The sequence below is a fragment of the Plodia interpunctella genome, chromosome 1, assembly GCF_027563975.2.
Source record: "Plodia interpunctella isolate USDA-ARS_2022_Savannah chromosome 1, ilPloInte3.2, whole genome shotgun sequence".
Classification (NCBI taxonomy): Eukaryota; Metazoa; Arthropoda; class Insecta; order Lepidoptera; family Pyralidae; genus Plodia; species Plodia interpunctella.
This window is the reverse complement of record NC_071294.1, coordinates 6,167,994-6,187,611: the sequence shown is the minus strand read 5'-3', so window position 1 is coordinate 6,187,611 and position 19,618 is coordinate 6,167,994. Positions and strand designations below refer to the sequence as shown.

Sequence of the window (19,618 nt, the reverse complement as noted above, 5' to 3'; positions counted from 1 at the left end):
GCGACCTTTGGGATCTGTCAATAGAGTTTTTTAATTCGTGCGGCATCAAAATCGGTTTAGTTGTTTTAGAAATATTAACAATTTTGTAAAAACCATCAAAAAATTATTGTCTTCGCGAGATCTAAGTTCGCGACGAACAAACAGTACCTGATATGAGGCAATAAGCGCCAATTTTCAATATTGTTGCAGATTTACGACCAAAAATACCTTCTACGCAATCTTAGTTGAGTGAGTTTAAAGGAAAAAGGAAAGATTTTGTGGTTTATCCTGAAAATAATAACACTATTTTAGGTTATGTTCTGCATTATTTGGTCAACTGTGGTCATAAACTGATATATAAACTTTTGACTTTGAAGATCTTACCTGTACGAAGTCCATATTTTAATAAGTCTTCTCGTGTGAAGTGCTGGCTTCTGGCTCGTAAATTTTACAGCGTGAAGCGTATTCCATAGTTTTCAAAGTTTTTTATTTTATGAAAAACGAATTTTTCCAATATTTCGGTACCCGAATATGCTACATCGTTGTATATTTTCACAAACGAATGCTTATATAATGAAAAGATTAATAAAGTACTCTAAAATAAACGTTTTAATCGACATAGCAAAAGGCAGAAAAATTTTAAAATTATTAAAATAAAATAATAAATTTATTTTTAAAAACATTTCCTGACAGGTTTCGTTTTCTCGAAAATTTTGAGACCTATTTTTTTTTTCTCTGGGTGAGGTGAAGTTATGTCAACAGAATGCTGTCATCTCATCTCTAATAAATGAACTTTTTTATCACACAAGTACACACACAACACAACAGAGCCGCAGGACTTCAGCAACAGCATTCAACAAAGTGAAATGACAGCATAAAAGGAAATATCACAAAGAAATTAATTATATTTTCCCGTGAGATAGCAAACCGCCTGTGCAAACAGCAGTACACAGGTCGCTTTAGTATTCTGCATTAACACACACAAATAATTACTACTAATTCGACGTGTCACTCCCAGAAATAATATTTTTCGCTCTAGTCTTAACTATTTCTTGTAATATCACAGTAATGAGATAAAATTGTGACTCTTAAAAATCTGACAATAAGCGTCTATGTGTACTAGAATTGTTTGTAGGAATTAAGCAACAAGCCCCTTGTTACTACTCAGCTTGTTACTTTTTACTATCAAATAAAAATTACTGTTATGAATTGAAATTAATATACTTAATACAAATAACATTTATTATGGATATCAGATCCTTCAGTGAGCTGATCATAAATGAAGATTATGCCATCGCAGAACTTGTCCCTGACCACATATTGGAGAGCATTTTTTCATATTTGAATTTGAGAGAGCTTTTGAATTGTTCATTGGTTTGCAAAAGTTGGTATAGAATTTTAAGTGATGAAAACAATGATGTTTGGAGATTACATTGCTTTAAAAGATTGGCAGAAGAAGTAATGAAGTCAGATTTACTTTCAACAGTAACCAGCTACAAAGCAAAACTAAGGGCATATTTCCATGCCTGGAATGCTCAAGACTGTTCAAGAAATATATATGTCAAACCAAATGGATTTACATTACACAGGTTGAAATATTTCTTTGTTATCCTATGTATTATTTACTTTCTTGAAAAACAGTATTTTATTATAGAATTACCAATTTTTCTAACAGGAATCCAGTAGCACAAAGTACAGATGCATGTAGAGGCAAAATTGGTTTTCATCATGGCAGACATGCATGGGAAGTAATATGGGAAGGTCCTTTAGGGACTGTAGCTGTAGTTGGTATATCCACTAAAGAAGCACCTCTACAATGTCAGGGATATGTTGGACTTTTAGGTTCAGATGAACAAAGCTGGGGTTGGAATTTAGTTGACAATCAATTACTGCACAATGGTGATACACAAGGATTTTATCCACTTCTAAACAATTGCCCCAAATATCAAGTAAGAATTTAAATAAATTATAAAGATGTGTTTTCTGTACTTTTAAAATCTATGATTTAATTAAAATGTATTTTTATTGTTCAAGGTGGGTGAAAGAATAAGAGTCATCCTTGATTGTGAGGATAACACATTGTCATTTGAAAGAAATTATGAGTTTTTAGGAGTGGCATTTAAAGGTAATAACAGTCATTGCATATGTATCTAGTATAATCTAGTTGTATAATCTAGTTGTTTAAATGAACTGAAAGATTATAATGAAACTAGCTTTTGCCCACGGCTTCGCTCGCGTAAATATCCCACGGGAACAGTTATTTTTCTGGGATGAAAGGTACCTTATATCCTTCTCCATACTTCAAACTAAGAAGTTTGCTTGAGTAGATAGAGTGTGAAGCGGTAACAAACAAAAATAGACAAACTTACTTTTGCATTTATAATAATAGTTAGGATTAGGTCATGGCTTAAAAATGTTTTCTAGTGTGTATTTATTCACCAGTGCAAGCATCAGACAAGTGACTATAGTACTCCCATTCTGTAACTATTTCACCTAGTGAGCAATTATTAAAACTTTTACTTTGTGGTGTGCCACACTGTAAAACATTGGTAACATATCTTCTTTAGCTTCATATTAAACTAAAGCATATATATTTTGTTCTTTGGTAAAAGTAGGGGTTGATATTTTAATAAATTACATTTATTCAAAAAGAGTGGTGCTAAAGTTTCAAGGATGTATTAAACTTGGCTTCTAAAAGATATTGTCTTCTTTCAGGCCTGCCAAATAAGAAATTGTTCCCAACAGTATCAGCAGTATATGGAAATACAGAAGTGTCAATGATTTACCTGGGACCACCGTTAGATGGCTGATAGTGAACTTATTTATAGCCAATATCTAGTCTAAAAGAGGTGTGATATATTCATTATGTTATTATTGATTCCAATGCTTCTTTTATTTTGCAATGTTATGGACTGTAATATAAATAATATATCATTAAGTAATATACATATAAGTTAGCACATTCAAACAACAGCCTTTTAAAATAGGAAATAAATTATAATAATATTGACTGAGAACAGTCAATGAGTTGGCTGTGGAATGGATTTATAGTTATGGGTCATGTATTTGGGTGCATGTTAATGTAATTTGTATTTATTTAATGCTAATGGCAGATATTCTATCCTAACATACAGGCATATAGTTTGTGGTGGACACCCATGAATGAAAAACTGGCTCTAATGACCAGTATAAATAACCATTACATCATACATTTTCTGCTTTCATTATTTGACACAATTAGAAATAAAGAAAGAAAAAATGTTTTATTTGGTACAAAAGAACATTACAAAAACAGAAACATTAAATCCTATAACAATTTTGTGTACCAAAATGGTCCCCCCTCAGCATTTGTCATAGTATATACCACAACACTGATCTTCCGTGGGCATCATGATAAAAAATTAAATAAATACAATAATAATAACAAATAAAAAATACAATGTGATAGAGCTCCTACACACTACATATAGCCATATGATCTAGCCAGATTGACAATAATAATGCAAAAATCCATCAATTTAAAAGTTAAGAAATCGATAATTCATTACATTAATGATTGAGAATTAATATGTAGGATCTCATATTTGTTATTGTCATGATTAAAAATTTACTTATCATATTTTCATAATAACAAAATCAAGGTGTGTTTTAAATAAACTAGTTATTTAATGGAACCCAAATATGTACCCTTATATATGTTCTTATTTATTACAATTTACAATCAACAAGCATATTCTAAACAAAGTTAAGTAATAATCTGCTAACTTTGTACATTATCACAAAAATAAACATTTGGATGCAGTTTTATATTAGAATTTTATTTTTTTAGAGCCTAATCAAAGTTATTCAATCTTCGTTATCACATTTTATTCAAGTCGCCTTAAGGCAACTGACATAACTTTTACAACTGTCTACCGACATCTAGTGGCACATTAGTGAACTAAACTGTCAACCTGTGTGTAAGTTTCCTATGCCAGCTCCACACCGTCCACCACAAGTCTTGAATTTCGGCGGCGGCAGGTCTCTTGAGACCTGCCGACGCGAATACGTGAACATTGCTAGTTAGTAAGAGTGCAACATTTACTGCAATAAAATACCAGCAATGCATGGCAAACTTTTCAACAACAGTGTGGAGCCAGCATTACGATATGTTGATGATGTTGATGTTATTGTAACACGGTGTTACCAATAACAACGACCCAAAGATACCTAATTTAAGTAGTATTGAGAACATGTACTTATCGATATTTTTGAGCATCACACTCGAATCTCAATTTTAAAAAATAAAAGGACATATTAGTTTATTTATTTGTTTTTATTGGTCATATTATTGATCCCTTGAAATATTTAAGACAATAAATCAATCAGTAAACTCGCGATTTTAATAAATCAGTATAACAAACATAAAGTTACAAGCAAATTAATTTCGCATCACTAGTAGTCGGATATATGTGACTTTGGCGCATATTCACAGCATTCGCTTTCAAGTCTATAGTAAAGTGACAACTTCCGGTCTTTAAAATCGACAATTAAAAAAGTTTTATTATTATTTTATGTCAAACTACTAATAGAAAAATATGAGAAACAACCTAAATTGTGAATATTATTATTAATTTTGACATTTCTTTTTTATGGTAAATACATTTTAAATCAATTTTACTGTTAAACTTTTCGTACGGAACCCTAAAACAGATTTCATATATTTGAAAGATACTAGCAGCCCACCCCGGCTTTGCCCGTGTTACAAGCACCGGCGCGGCGGTCGCTACCTCGGTGGCCTCGGCACAGTGTTACAAACATAGCCTATGCCAACCGCCGATAATGTACATACTAACGTTCAAAGATTTTTATAATAATAGGAGAAGAAATAAAATGAAAATTTTCAAATAAAACCCCATCAGAAAAGCTGATGATCTTCATATGGCTAAGCATATTTTCTTGAATCAAAAAGAATATGAGATACAGTCTGGTAACAGACGGATGGACAGAGGGATAGAGGAATCTCAGTCATAGGGTCCCGTTTTTACTCTTTGGGTACGGAACCCTAAAAAAATATCAAAATCCGTTCATCCGTTAGGAAACTAGGATGCCACAGACACGTCAAACTTAAAATATGCCTCTATTTGTGTCGTTGGTAAAAATAGCAGAGAATAGAAATGTTTTTGTGTTGTCGTTTTTCACGCATGTTGTTTCACGCCATTATGGATTATATATATGGGTCCTGACCCGTGCTTCACCTAAGTTCTCCACCTGGGTGAAGCACGGGGACTTCTAAGGTCCCGTGCTCCAACTGATGACGTTATTGTACAGTGAATCTAAACCATTCTTTAATAGGAGTTAATTTATATGTATGTTTTTGGTGTACAGAATAAGAGTTTGAGTTTTATTTACAAACCTTTTTGGTGCATAAAATTAGTTTGCTTGAGTCTTTTGTTTCTGTCGTTGTCGAGGAATTGTCAGGAATAATTTTAGAAATATGTTATCCAAGCAAGTTTTATGCTTTGATGAGCAATAAAATGGAGAGGCCATATTGTGCTCTATTTGACCTAATAACACACTATTCAGTTTAGAAAAAAAAATATTGGAAACCTCAATATCATTTTTGACCTATCCGTAGATACTCCACACGCATGGGTTTATTAAAAAAATTTTTAATTTCAGTTCTAAGTATACCCCCAAAATTTTATTTTTCTATTTTTGTGTAAAATCTTAATGCGGTTCATAGCATATACCAAGTTTCAACAGTTTCCGAAACTATAAGGACTATACCTTATAGTTTCGGAAAAAAGTGGCGAATATACGGACGGACGTTTTTTCTTTATAGCCATTTGGCTACGAAACTAAAAATGTAGGCACCTATAATTTATTTTAAATTCAAATCGATTAGAAGTTAGGTAAGTAAGTATATACATAAGTTTTATTTATTTTCTATTTCTGTCAGCAGTCTTCTTTCTTCGTTTACAATCTCCACTTCTTCATTCCTTTTTCTGTCCAGATTATTTTTTCCATCCTTCTCCAGCACCACATCTCAAGAGAGGCTACAATCGGCAAATAATCTATCGGTAATAATTGGTACCTTATCCTTTTTCGTGAGTGTCGCATGTTTCGCATCCATATAATTTTAATTGACTTTTTACTAGTTAAGGAACTTTATACTAAGAGAAACTTTTTCTTCGTTCTATTGTAATTTATTTGGCTATTGAAATTTTGGTTTTGAGTTCAGTCGAATTTCTTGAGTTATCTTTTAAAATACTTCCTTTATTTATATTTTTCTACTTGTTCTATAGGTGTTCCATTAATATGTACCTATTACTTCTTTAACTGCCATGTTTTCTTTTTGCTGTACCTTGTAATTTTTAAAGTTACGGCCAAATTCTTAAAATTCTTGAAGTTACGTCCATTAATTGCATTATTATTGTTCTATTTCCTGTTTGATGTTAAATAGAGCTGCAATATCATCTACGAAACGACTACAACATATTTTTTCTTCATTGATTTTGATCTTTCGGATTGCGGTAAACAATCAGTTACCTACATAGAAGTCTTGTATGAATCTTTAATATCTTGGTAATTAAACAAGCGGACGTAGATATACAATTTTAACTAAGGCCGTGTTTAATAATATTGTTTCATCATTACGAATTTTGCAATTTCGCGTTCCATTTAAATAAATTACTTTTTTGTATCAATTAGTCGTATCTAGGCTCAAAGGTCAATCATTGTTAAACAGGTATAAAGGATATCGCGCGGTCAAACAAATAAAACATATACTTACACGACTTACCTTGTAAGTACTACACTTAACCTTAGTACAAGGTCTATTTGATTTTATTTTTGTTTGATCGCGCTATCCTCTAACTACCGCCACCGGTTAGATTTGAAAATATGTGTATGATTGCCACCTCAGACCAATTGCCACATTACGAGGAGGACTATTCGTTCGCGTAGCCGAACCATTTTTGGTATGGACTCAAAATTATTAGAGAAAATAACATAAGCCCGAAGGCATATTCTATAGATAAATGGGAGTTTTAGCTAGTTCAGGCAAGTTTTCAACGAATACCTTCGGTCGACATCGAAACTTAGCCCAAACTGTTTCCGCCTTCACCACGTGGAGGTACTCCCAGCTTATGTTATAATAGTATAGGGTAAATATAAGATTAATTTTATTACAGAACTTCCGTTTCAGAAATGTTCAAAATTTTCTATTTTAATACGCCAACCGTTACTGCTCCTCAGGTTTAACAATTTCTACTAAGACTTCACTTAACAGAAAAAGCTTATCAGATTGGTTAACTTTTACTAAGACGTCATTTTCATATATATTATAGAAGAGCTATAGCTCGCGACAAAGAAGACATGAGGAATAAAATAGATTTTTGAGAGTTTCAAGACATTTGTGAATCATGGTTAAAAACGTGGAACAAATGAGTCTTTTTATAAATACCTACCTATGTTAAAAATGCTCATTAGGCTGATCAACTTTTGTTAAGGCGCTTTTGTCATATCTGTTATAGTGTAGCTCAGGTTTTCCATATCTTCGATTTTTATACGTCATCAGAAAATGCTCATGTTAAGGTGACTTTTCTATATTTGCTACAGTTTAACTGGTCTATATAGATTCTGCTAGAGCTGTTCCAGTTTTCAAAATAAATTATACTCTATATGTTGACCAGGCTTTATAGTTATACAACAAAAATAATTTCATTAAAATCCGTCCAGTAGATCCAGAGATTAGCGTGCGCAAAAAAACAGACAGACTTTTTTTAAAATTCTTATTCTGATTCTCTATCGATCTCATTTTTTTTTTATTTAAATATCTTCAATGTACAGAATACTGTTTTCTTATATATATTGACTAAATATTCGCCGCTAAGAGCGCTGATGTTCTAAAATGACAAAAGACAAACTTTAATAAAAAATATAATATAGTTAAAAAATTAGAAATATAAATGTAGAAATATGTATGACGAAATATGTATATGGATTTTCATTGTGAATTTTGTAAAAATCGTTAAGAAATATAAATGTTAAATTAGCTCTCTAGACCATATTGCGGTGCCTATACTAGGCCCATAATATTACACTGTAAAATGTTTTTAACTACCCACAATTGTATTATTTATCTGTAATATTATGGAAGGCAATAAAATATTTGAATTTAAAGGTCCGTTCATCCTCCAGTGCGCAAATGCTGGATATGCGGATACTCTGGCGTTATCCCCATCCAACCCCCATTCACACGAACGGGAGCGAAGTTGTGGGTCACAGTCATAGCGTGTTTATAAATAAAACAAACATTCTTAAACTTTTTTTTATTGATGATATCTGCGATGAATTTCAATGACTTGACAAAGTTCAACAAATTATGTAGGTAAGCCTACTTAAACTATACATAAGATTTTAATTGCAGCTTTTTAATTTAATACCTACCTATATCTTTGGTGTTTTAATACTGTCACAGTGTCACAAACTCTATTTATGTAAATCAATATCTCATTCGAAAAATGCGTGGAGAATCAAGGATTCAGATCTTGCGCTATCGAAGTTAACTTCATCAAGTTTTGAGTGGATTGACAATCGAAAAAGTTCGACCATACTTATGTCGTAATCGCAAATCAATCTACCTATTTAAGTGTTCGTTTCTGTATCTAATAAATATTAGACACAGAAACGACAACACTTATAGATGACCATGTTGGTATAGAGAAGAAATCCTGGGATATAGTGTTATAATTTTTTTATAAACCATTATTTAAAAAAACAATGAAAGTATTTTTTCTGGTATAATCCCCCAATTTCAAATAAATAAATCTAGTTTCATATCAAATAAATCTAAGGTACAACCTAGGTACATATTCTATTTAAATAGGTTATTATTTAGTTTTTCTCACATTTCGTCCTAATTCCAAATAAATATTATTAGGCTAATTAATACTAGAAATATTTTCTTATCCATTCCTCATTTGTTATAAAAAAATCAAACATTAAAATTACGGGCATTGGCGAATTAGGTCGACGTCGGCCATCCGCCTCCACCCTGTGATCATACCACCGAGAGAAGCGCCTAATTATAAATTCTACTAAGGCGCCATGGAAATTGTAATCCTCAATCTTATTTATAAGACCAATATAAAGGTTTAAAAAATTTAACTATCCCTCATCCTCTAAATGATCTAATTTTTTGATTTTATAACACTTCCTAAAATAAAATCAATGAACGAGTACATACGGTGTTTTAATTGCTTTCTTATGTCTATTGTATATATTTCACTTTCAATAAAATTATAAATTTTGATTAATAAAAGACAATAATATTTGATGATAAAAATATGCCTTCGATCGTGGACTTTTTGAAGGCTTGGGCTGATGACATTTTTCGAAAAATGACAAATTGTTTTTTTTTGTTTTTGCGATAGTCTTAATTTTGACAATGGTATAGTTCAATAACGTTTCGTCTTTTTTATATTTTTTACAATAGTTTTTGCATTTTTTTTCAATCATTAACTAATATATGTATAATTAAATTAAAACTACGCTTTATAAAAAATCCACAAAATCAACTAACATGTAAAAATGGAATGAAAGAAGTATTAATGGTGAAATTATTCATAGAATGTTTGAAAATATAATGCATACACAATACAATTACAAATATCACCTCTTAGACTAAAATAAAACGCTACGTGCGTAAGAGGTGATAATAGTTTTTAAATATTTATTTTTAATAAACAATGATTAATAATAATTAATTACATTGATTTATTAATAATAAATAAATACTTAAAAAATAAATTTTCCGTTCAATTTACATAGGTACCTATTAACATAAATATTGTAGTAGTACTAAACTAATTCAATAATTACACAATTAATCATTGTGTAGGATAAGTAAATTTGTTCTTTTAAAACAGGTGTTGCTCATTTCTTTTTATAAAGGCTAACTTCTTGAAATGCGACAAAAACTAACTAAACTATCGTTAGCCTAAGATATTTTGCTTGAGTAGGTATCTGTCATAGTGTGCGCAGATGTGGGCCTATCACATAACTATGCTTGATGATGGCTTGATGCAAACATAAGTGAAGAACGAAAGTATGCTGAGGATAATTCAACATTTGCGCAAGCTTTTAATCACTCGCATAGGCCTTCCCGAGATTTTTTTTTATAATATTGAGTAGTATTCAACACTCTGACTGATTAGGTAGGTATGTCATCATGTCTGTTTTAACTCAAGTAAAAATATTTGGCAAACCACAAGTTTTCAATATTAACCAATAATGAAAAAGATGTTGAGGCCGATATTAAAGAAGTTGACATGTCGACTTCTCTTTCATTGACGACTTCTCATTCACAGTACGAGTTCACTCTAGTCAAGACCCAGCTACAATAGTATCAGTCAGTGTATTCAATAATGTAAATACTTAACATCTCGACAAAATTACCTAGCCATCAAATAAAAATAGCATCAAGATCGGTCCACAAGCTACAGAAACACTAGACAAAATTACAACTCTTTTTGCATCGGGGTTAAAATGTTTTATCATTTTTAGAACGCGATAGTAGAAATTTCTAATTAGGTATACAGTATATTTAATCGTACCCAAAATATCTCAATAATACACATAATGATAAACATACAATACAAACATGCCTACCTACTTCGAAATTCATTTCAAATATTAGAAGTGCCCTAAAATTTAGATTTCAGAAACCATATGAATTAAATTCATAGATTATTTATAAGCACTAAATGTAAAAGAGACTCATTTAGTCCCCAGTCTAGTTCTAGGGGATACAGCCACCAAAACCAAATTAATGTGATAATTTTCACAAATTTGAGTTCTCAAATCTAACTTTAAATTCTAATATTGTATTTTATATAAATAATAATCAGATATAGAATTTTAGTCTGCACGTTCATGCAGAGAATTTTAGTCTGAGAACCCATAACATTTTTGCATATGCATGATCAGTAGACACAAATACAGAGTGATTTCTTATACCTTATACATTGGCATTATTTTATCAAAATGCTCAGTCCATGGTACTGAACAACTTTTCGTAGGAAGCAACCTAGATATCGCGAAAAAAATCTACAGATCCATACATTTTCCACAAGTTAGGTATTTAATTTTATATAGAACAGCTGATTAATTTCGCGATTTAGAGTTGCCCCCATACTAAAAGTTGTTCAGAATCATGGACTGAGCATAGACAAAGACAGAATATTGACAATGAATTAAAAGTATACCCAGTATACCCTGTATAATGTACAATCCCTTTTTTTTGCATTTAGGCCAAAATACTTATCGATGACTAAAAATGATTTCTACGAACAAAATCCAGTTTTTAACAGATCTAGAAGTAATATTTAAGCTTCTGACTAGTAAAAAATTTTAATACTATAATATCAATTCATTTTAAACTGCCGTACTAGTGAACTTACCTATAAGATTTTAAAAAGAAAATTTACGAGGAATTTAGGAATATAATACCACAACAGACATGGTTGTAAATATAAATTACAACATAACTTTGTATAATATCAGGCATGTAGAATACGACCACTCCATCTCCTCCCGTGGACTAAGACATCTCTAAACATTATAAAGTATTTTGGCCTTTACTTTATTCCTTTCTTGTTGTGAACCATCACTATAAGAAAGGCAAAAGTGAGCTTGATTGGCTACTGAGTATACAATGCTTATATTCTGGTAATAATGTAAACCTTAGCTTAATTACTACAATAATTACCCAAACTAAATGGACGCGATGAAATATTGTTCATTACTAGTAGGCAATTTCATAGAATAGATTCTAGCTATCCACCCTGAGAGGGATTACAGCCATATTTATAAATGTTCGTACATTGACTAATCCCCGTGATCAAGGTCCTTTGCTTGATGAAGTGGTTTGTTATCTTGTAAGCTGTCTTTCATATGGGGTTTCACTTTTGTAAGTGGAAATTTAGTTAAGCAAAAGTCTGAAATTATACAGAATGTTTTGCAGAGAAGCGGGCACAACATTGCTTGATGTATTACTGCCATAATACGATACCAAGGACCGTCAAAGGGGTCTAAAATTGCTGGACAGAGCATATGGTTTAAGTTCACCTGAGCTGGCTGAAAAAGAATTAAGGATAATTTTTAATCAACAGATACTATTCAGCAAATATTAATATTAAAAAACTATTAAAAATATTGCAAACAACTTATGTAAGTAAATATAGTAATAGTTGTATGGAAAATAATGTTAGCAGAAAATAAAAGTATTTTCTGAGACGCTTGGAGCTGAATTTTTTTTATTTTAAGATATTAACATTAACAAGTATAGCACTCAGTTGTAAACATGAATGTTATACAATTTGAAAAAGAGAGAGAGAGAGAGTAGAGAGAATTTTTAAATTCCCAGATTGAAATCCGAGAATTTAAAAGTATAATCAACTTACAATTGCTATAATTTGTAAAACAATGAAGTGATAAAGGAGGTTTAAACAGTAGCTGAATATGGCCCAATTGAAATCCCAAAGTGGTTCTACATTGTAAACACCTGGAACAATAATAAATTTCTACATTTATAAATTTTACAATACCTTCAATTACTTAATAAGGAACATGTTTAATATAATCCCAAAAACATAATAATATTCCAAATAAGGTGTCATCAAAACTCACCACCAATTCTTAACAGGTAATATGGTATTACAAACATCATTCCATGTTGGATCCAATAAAGTGCAGCTTCTACAAAGATCTGAAATATTAGAAAAAAAAATCATTATTACACTATATTCACACAAATCCCTTTACTTAACAAAACCATATTGTCTATATGCAATTGACTATTAAATTGTTAATATCTGATATTTTATGCAGCATATTAAGAAGTTTGTGCCAGTTCTTAAGATGGACATTAAAAATGCTGCTACTAATTCTTAGCTTAGTTGAAAAAAGTAATTTTGTTCCAAATCCATACAAGTAGTTATACCAATAACTACACTAATATTAAACCACAGTTTACTATTTACCGTTCGAGAAGCAGTTTCTGGAAATAAAAAAGCTAACAGGGGACCATTCAGTAAGTTAAGATGAATGCGAAACAGTGCTGTGACTGTTTTGCTTGGTGGTGCAGCAAGCAAATATATCTGAAAAATAAGACATATATTATTAGGTATTAATATGCTTAGAATGAACAAAACTTTATAAAACAGAATAACAAAATTCAAATACCTGTAATAATGTTGTAACATGACAAGGATTCAACAAGTAAATAACAGTCCGAGAAGCAAATTTAAAACCAATTTCCATTCCCCATAACAAAGCCAAGAGAATTACTAATAAGCGCTTACCACCTCTATCACTTTTTACATAATTTGTTTCAATTGGTATTTGCAACTTTGGATAAGTTTTGATCTGTAAGAGAATAAAAACAGTTCAAGTCTGAATACAACACAATAAATAGATAACATCCAAAGATTAAAAAAAATATTTTATGCATAAATTTGAAATACAGATACTATTGACAAATGTACATAATAATTTTTGTCAGAAAATTAGAAAACTACGCTCACTGCGTTTGTAAACAATTATATATAAACTAAAGGACTAAGGAATATAATTATTGGCACTATACTTACTAAGACATAGATGCAGAGCGAAGTTACTATAAGAGTTTCAATTATTTGCCTTTGGAATGATAAAAAATATGCACATTCAGGACCAACATTTCTAGGTACGGCTTTATTAGCACCACTATAAGCCCACTCGAACATATTTTGTCCTAGTGAAAGTAATTTTTAGTGCTAATACACATAATTTAATTATTTTCATCGATTTGTAAAATCGAATCACTTCATTTCTTATTAGGTAGGTAGGTACTAGATGTAGACGTCTTTTGTGTCAATTCTGTCTGTGGTGTTATCTGCAATGACCAAGGAAAAATATGGACTGGAGAATTAGAGAATAGATCATATGGAGAGGCCCTTGTCAACATATACGAATTTTCTTATACATTTATCAAGCAATTATGGTACAGAGCGTTAAATATATGTTTTTCTCTTTTTTCTAACGTGTTTTTTCATATGACGACAAGGACAAACATATTTTGCTTATTGCTTATTCATGGTAACACCTGTCAAAAGTACGTGCCATGTCCGCCATATTATGCGACGGGATTCGTGGTAGTTTAGCTGTCAACAGGTTGTTTCTTTAGAGAAAATTGAGATTTGCGACATAGGTAATTACGCGAAAATCTACTTGAAATTACGTGGTAGTGTCTGAAAAACCTAGAGCAATATGCCTAAGTGTTCTATAGTGATGTGTGGTGCAAGTCAAAACAAAAAAAAAAATGACGCTTCATAGGTTAGTTACGTTGTTTTCTTTGAAAAAGCGATTGAAATCATTCCAATTCAAAAATAAAACTAAACAAAAACATACATTTATTTATAAGTGTTAATGCTTGGTCATATTTTTGTGGTACAGACGATATTTCCATGAATTTCATGTCGTCACTTGTTTACATTCTGAAATAGTGATGTATTTAATCCAAATGATGTATAAATTGTTACCCGTCTGTTATTAAAATGAATAAAAATACATAAAATAAGCTGTTATTTTATTTTCATTCTAAATACCCTCATCGCAATAATCCGAGCGTATTGTCGCGCTTGCATCTTGAGCCACTAGTCTTATGTGCACAGGGAAAGTTTCATTTTATACAGAGTACATAATTAAAGTAATAAATGGAACAAGCAGGACAGGCCTTTAATTTTATATAATAATAAATACTAGTTTTTGTCCGCGGATCATCCGCGTGAATGTAGTTTTTTTTAATCTCAGGAAACTACATTTTCAGGACAAACCTATTTATTAGCTCTACTTAAAATAGGATCTGCTGTCCGATTACCCTGAACAGACAAAAACAGCAAAGTAATGTCCGTTTGAAAGCACAGCGTAAAAGCCATCTGCATTCGCAAACATTTAAATGTACTGCAACGTCGTATCGTGGCAGCCTCAACAGTACCCTAAACGCGTTATTATATTGAACCTGAGGGGCACTAATCTATCCAATTTCAATAATCAGTCCACATTCTTTGGGTATACAGGCATGAGCAGTAATAAACAGTGTAATTTAGTACATAGTACCTACTTAGCGAAAATTAGTTATGGGACCTAGCCAGATTGACATTTTATCGCAATCACCTATATTTCAAATTTCAACGAAGTCCTTAGCGCCGTTTTCGAAAACGCGATCACAAATACTGGTTGGTAAATAATGGTTCGTTTAGCAGTATAAGATAGGGTAAAATAATTTAAAACCTAGGTGGGTAAATTTTACCTATCCTTCTAAATTACCTTTACCCAAGAGGAATTTAACTTGTAGTCGCATCCCTAACAGTGGCAGACATTATATGCGACGATTTGCAGTTTAGGTATGCACGTTCCTCTTGTAGGTGTATATTTCCAGTCCTTTAGGGCAATGGTTGTATGCACGTTTTTCTAGTAGGTATTTCCAGTATCATTGCTAGGGATGTCACTACAAAGTTCTGCTTGGGTTTGGGTAAGGGAATATTACTGCGCATTTATCCCACCAGAGTGCAGCACTGTTTGGTTGGTAAACAAAAGCTTTACCGCCTTTTGCTATGTCAATAAAAACTTTTATTTTAGAGTACTTTATTCATATTTTATTTTGTAAGCATTCGTTTGTGAAAATATAAAACAGTGTTGCATATTCGGGTGCCGAAATATAGGGAAACATCGTTTTCCAAAAGATAAAAAACTTCAAAAATTATGGGAAACCGCCATACGCTGCAAAATTTTAGAGCCAGTAAATGGCCAAAAATGTGCTCGGAACACTTCACACCTGACTTATGAAAATATTGACTTCATACAGGTAAGGCTTTAAGTCAAAATCAAGTTTATCAGTTTATTACCACAGTTGACGTACCGTTCAATTTGAACGTGGACTGAACGAAAACGTGGCGTCGACTAGTTGACAAATTCAACTAGTTTATCTACTAGTCGATGAACGTTCGTTCATAGACGGTTTAGTCTCGTTCACGGAAAATGCGTCGACGAACCACAACTCCGTGGATTTAGTAAGTACTTCGTCGGAGGACCTACTAATTCCATGCGATAAACCATGGATTTAATAAAAGTACCTACTTCGTACAACTAATAGGGGGTATTATTGCGCATTTATCCCGCCAGAGTGCAGCACTCTATTGTTGGTAAACAAAAGCATTGGCGTTTCTTATGTAAGAATTCGTTTTCGAAAATATACGACAGTGTTGCATATTCGGGTTCCAAAATATTGAGAAACATCATTATTCAAAAGATAAAAATCTTCGAAAACGCCACATGCTGCAAAATTTTCGAGCCAGTAAATGGTCAAAAATATACTTGGAACACTTCACTTCACACCTGACGACGAAAATATGGACTTCATACCAGTTAACCCTTCAGTTTTCTCATGGTCTGAAGACGGTTTTGTGTGTTTATATTTTGGATTTGAATAGTTTTTGGGTGGAAGTGGTTAATTGATTATGTTGAAGAAGTGGTGGTCGAATATACTATACATATCCCAATCCCACAGTGCAATATGCTATCAATAGTGTTAATAATTTATAATAAAGGTGTTGTGTTTTACAATGGACTTGAATTATTTAGCAAATACGTCTTGTATTTAACACTTTGTGTTCTGATGCCTATTTAATAATCCACTAAATCCTTCTTTTTTTCTTTTAAAATCGCACCACGATTGCGTAGAAGGTATTTTAATCGAAGAAGTTATTTTTTCAATAATATTGACCATTGGCGCTTTTTGCCTCCATTGGTAATGTTTGTTAACCCTAGTATTACTTTTACGCAAAGCTCAGCGCAGATAGCGCTACTGGTACAACTAAAAGACTACATATTTTAACCAACATATCAACTATCTCATAAATTCAGTCCTTCCATTTTTCACTTAAACCTGTAACTGAAGCTACTATAGCAAATATTATAAAATCTATTTCATCCAACGTAAAAGGATCCGATGACATTACCTTAAATATGATATTACTAACGCTACCTTATACATTAGCAATAATTACAATAAATAAATCTATAAACAAGAAATTGGTATCTTTCCTGACAATTGGAAAACAGCCATTGTAAAACCAATTCCTAAAAACTAAAATCCTAATGATTATAAAGACTTGCGACCCATTAGTATTTTGCCATTCCTGTCAAAAATAGCCGAAAGAGCAGTTTCCAATCAAGTCACGCAATATCTTGAAGAACATAATATCTTACCTGAAAAGCAATCTGGATTTCGAAAATATCACTACCACTGCATTAATAGATATAGTTGATTATGTTCTTGCAAGTCAAGATAATGGTGAGGCTACATTGTTAGTCTTGTTTGATTTTTCACGTGCCTTTGACAGTATCAACCATGAACTTCTATCCAAACTTGAATTCTATGGTTTTGACTTAAACACTGTACAATGGTTTTCTAGCTACTTGAATGGACGCAAGCAATATGTTGAAACATGTCAAGAAAACTATGATACTTCCACCTCTGTTGTAAGAAATATCGATAGAGGAGTCCCACAAGGCTCCATTTTGGGAGCTATATATATTATTTATTTTGTATATTACTGACATCATTAACGCAATCCAAAACTGTAAGCATCATCTATATGCAGATGATCTTCAACTGTATTTTTCTTTTAAACCCAGTGCAATTAATCAAGCCATATATAATTTAAATAGAGATTTAAGCAAGCTAGTAGAATGGTGTGAACAAAACAACCTCGTTCTTAACCCATCTAAATCGAAATTGCTATTGTTAGGAACAAAAAAATAATATCTGATGTTACTGCTCTTGATCCCCACAATTTTATTAGTCAAGCTCGCCTTCCAATTGTCACGCAGGTTCGGCTTGGAAATGGATGGACGGTTGCCATTTGAAGGACATATTTTACGTATTATGCGAAACTGCTTTTATCAACTTAGTGTTCTCTATAACATTCGTGCATATCCTAGTACGGAAATGCGCATTAAGCTGTGCGAATAGTAGTCCTGTCGAAAATGCAGAAAATATTTTCGTCATTGCATGTTGGCACGAACTCAGAAAATGTGTCCAACGTATCCAAAATGCCTGCGCACGTTATTGTTTCCAAATCCTTTCGCTCACATGTTAGCCCATTTCTAAATTAAAACAGCTTATTAAATATGTGCAATAGAAGAACTGTTCACTTTTATTTTTTGTTACATGAATGTCAGCCATCATATCTATATCATTCTCATTTTACCCTGTTTTAACTTTAATTTATTAATTAAAGTTAAAACAGGGTAAAATGAGAATTTCTCCTGTCTTATTAGTACCTCAGCACAGTACGGGTGCATTTTGTGGCAGCTTTTATGTTATGCGGCCACAAAATGTTGGAAAAATTTGCCGCCTCCAATTAGAAACTCTAAATCTGTCACTTCATTTAAGTCAAATCTTAAATTGTTTTTATTAAATGCATATATATAGCCGTGCTGTACTGTGATAATACCCAAATAGAATATTATTATTTTTATTTGTTTCATGTTTCATATTTTAAAGTTGTTATAGTTTTAATATTGTTCATCCATCTTGACATTGTTATTTATAATATAATTGTATAAGTTTCGCGGATTTATTTTGCAAACTATTTATTACATATCTATATATTGCAATATAATCTGGTAGTGCCATCTTGTTTGGTATCACTGAAAATCAGCGTCATGGCTCTTCGTCACGGCACAAGATGAGTGGTACCCTTTTGTATATTTTCACAAACGAATGCTTACATAATGAAAGGATTAATAAAGTACTCTAAAATAAACGTTTTAATCCACATAGCAAAAGGCGGCAAAGCTTTTGTGTACCTAACATACAGTGCAGTATTCTGGCGGGATAAATGTGCAGTAATACTTACTAAAAATATATTTTTTTTAACCACTGCAACACCAACCAAATAGCTTGATCAAGATTGGTTGATAGAACGTTTATAGGTACACCTACTGGTTGGCTAGCTAAGATACAGCGCTTCAGAACAATAACTAACGGGACTTAGCACAAACCTTTTTTTATTTGTGTTCAAAGCGCGAAAGTTTGAAAAATACTACTTAACAACTAAAGCATATTGATCCGAGGACAACGATTTCTTTCATAGATTTAGAAAGTCCCCTGGATTTCTTTACTTTCTTGATAGACTATCTAAAAAAAACTACTTAAATCATAATCGGTCCAACCCAACGCGCGCAGGCCCAGGCCCATTTCTAAATCAATAGTTCAGCTTTTTGGCTGCTACGATGCCATCCATGGACAGACATACAATTACAGTCTGGCACAGTTGAGGGGATTATTAGTAAATAATCCCCTCAACTGTGCCAGCGCGTATAATTGATAATGGCGTCAACTGCGTACGTCACTCGTCCGTCGCCGCCATTGACGCCGCCGCCAGCCGCTTATGACCGGTTGGCACGCGTTAGGATAAAATTAATATAAAAAAACATGATCTTACTTTTTTCCGATGAAAATTTTGTTGCCGAAAGGTCTCTTTTCTGCATTTTTACAACTAGTGAGTATATGACAGACATAGATGTATTAAAATGCTGACAGAGT

At 32.2% G+C, this 19,618-nt stretch overlaps 2 protein-coding genes across 4 annotated transcripts; one reads left to right on the top strand and one right to left on the bottom strand.

Moving 5' to 3' along the window:
* The first annotated feature begins 108 nt into the window (after window positions 1-108).
* Fsn (F-box synaptic protein) lies at window positions 109-4,283 on the top strand. Of its 3 annotated transcripts, none has more exons than XM_053752066.1 (5): window positions 109-228; window positions 1,236-1,568; window positions 1,655-1,928; window positions 2,014-2,104; window positions 2,695-4,283. In XM_053752066.1, exons 2-5 carry the CDS (start codon window positions 1,441-1,443, stop codon window positions 2,787-2,789), a joined length of 588 nt encoding a protein of 195 aa, XP_053608041.1. In that variant the 5' UTR covers window positions 109-228; window positions 1,236-1,440; the 3' UTR covers window positions 2,790-4,283. The 3 variants fall into 3 exon arrangements, with proteins under 3 accessions (XP_053608041.1, XP_053608031.1, XP_053608022.1); XM_053752056.1 differs by lacking the exon at window positions 109-228 and adding an exon at window positions 702-932; XM_053752047.1 differs by lacking the exon at window positions 109-228 and having other exon boundaries at window positions 702-1,568.
* Window positions 4,284-9,015: 4,732 nt separating this feature from the next.
* LOC128673880 (uncharacterized protein) lies at window positions 9,016-13,921 on the bottom strand. The gene is made up of 6 exons (XM_053752036.2): window positions 13,617-13,921; window positions 13,210-13,392; window positions 13,008-13,124; window positions 12,655-12,733; window positions 12,429-12,529; window positions 9,016-12,102 (listed from the first exon to the last, which is right to left on the bottom strand). The coding sequence occupies exons 1-6, from the start codon at window positions 13,749-13,751 to the stop codon at window positions 11,854-11,856; spliced, it is 864 nt and encodes a 287-aa protein (XP_053608011.1). The 5' UTR covers window positions 13,752-13,921; the 3' UTR covers window positions 9,016-11,853.
* Between the last annotated feature and the right edge of the window lie 5,697 nt (window positions 13,922-19,618).

What these genes read in the sequence shown, in the direction of transcription:
- Fsn (XM_053752047.1), top strand. Translation starts at nt 1,225, where the DNA reads ATGGATATCAGATCCTTCAGTGAGCTGATCATAAATGAAGATTATGCC. An exon ending in ACAATTGCCCCAAATATCAA is followed by an intron (nt 1,929 to 2,013) that starts GTAAGAATTTAA and finishes TTATTGTTCAAG; the next exon opens with GTGGGTGAAAGAATAAGAGT. An exon ending in TTTAGGAGTGGCATTTAAAG is followed by an intron (nt 2,105 to 2,694) that starts GTAATAACAGTC and finishes GTCTTCTTTCAG; the next exon opens with GCCTGCCAAATAAGAAATTG.
- LOC128673880 (XM_053752036.2), bottom strand. Translation starts at nt 13,751, where the DNA reads ATGTTCGAGTGGGCTTATAGTGGTGCTAATAAAGCCGTACCTAGAAAT. An exon ending in TTACCTGTTAAGAATTGGTG is followed by an intron (nt 12,530 to 12,654) that starts GTGAGTTTTGAT and finishes TTATTGTTCCAG; the next exon opens with GTGTTTACAATGTAGAACCA. An exon ending in TTTTACAAATTATAGCAATT is followed by an intron (nt 12,103 to 12,428) that starts GTAAGTTGATTA and finishes ATTCTTTTTCAG; the next exon opens with CCAGCTCAGGTGAACTTAAA.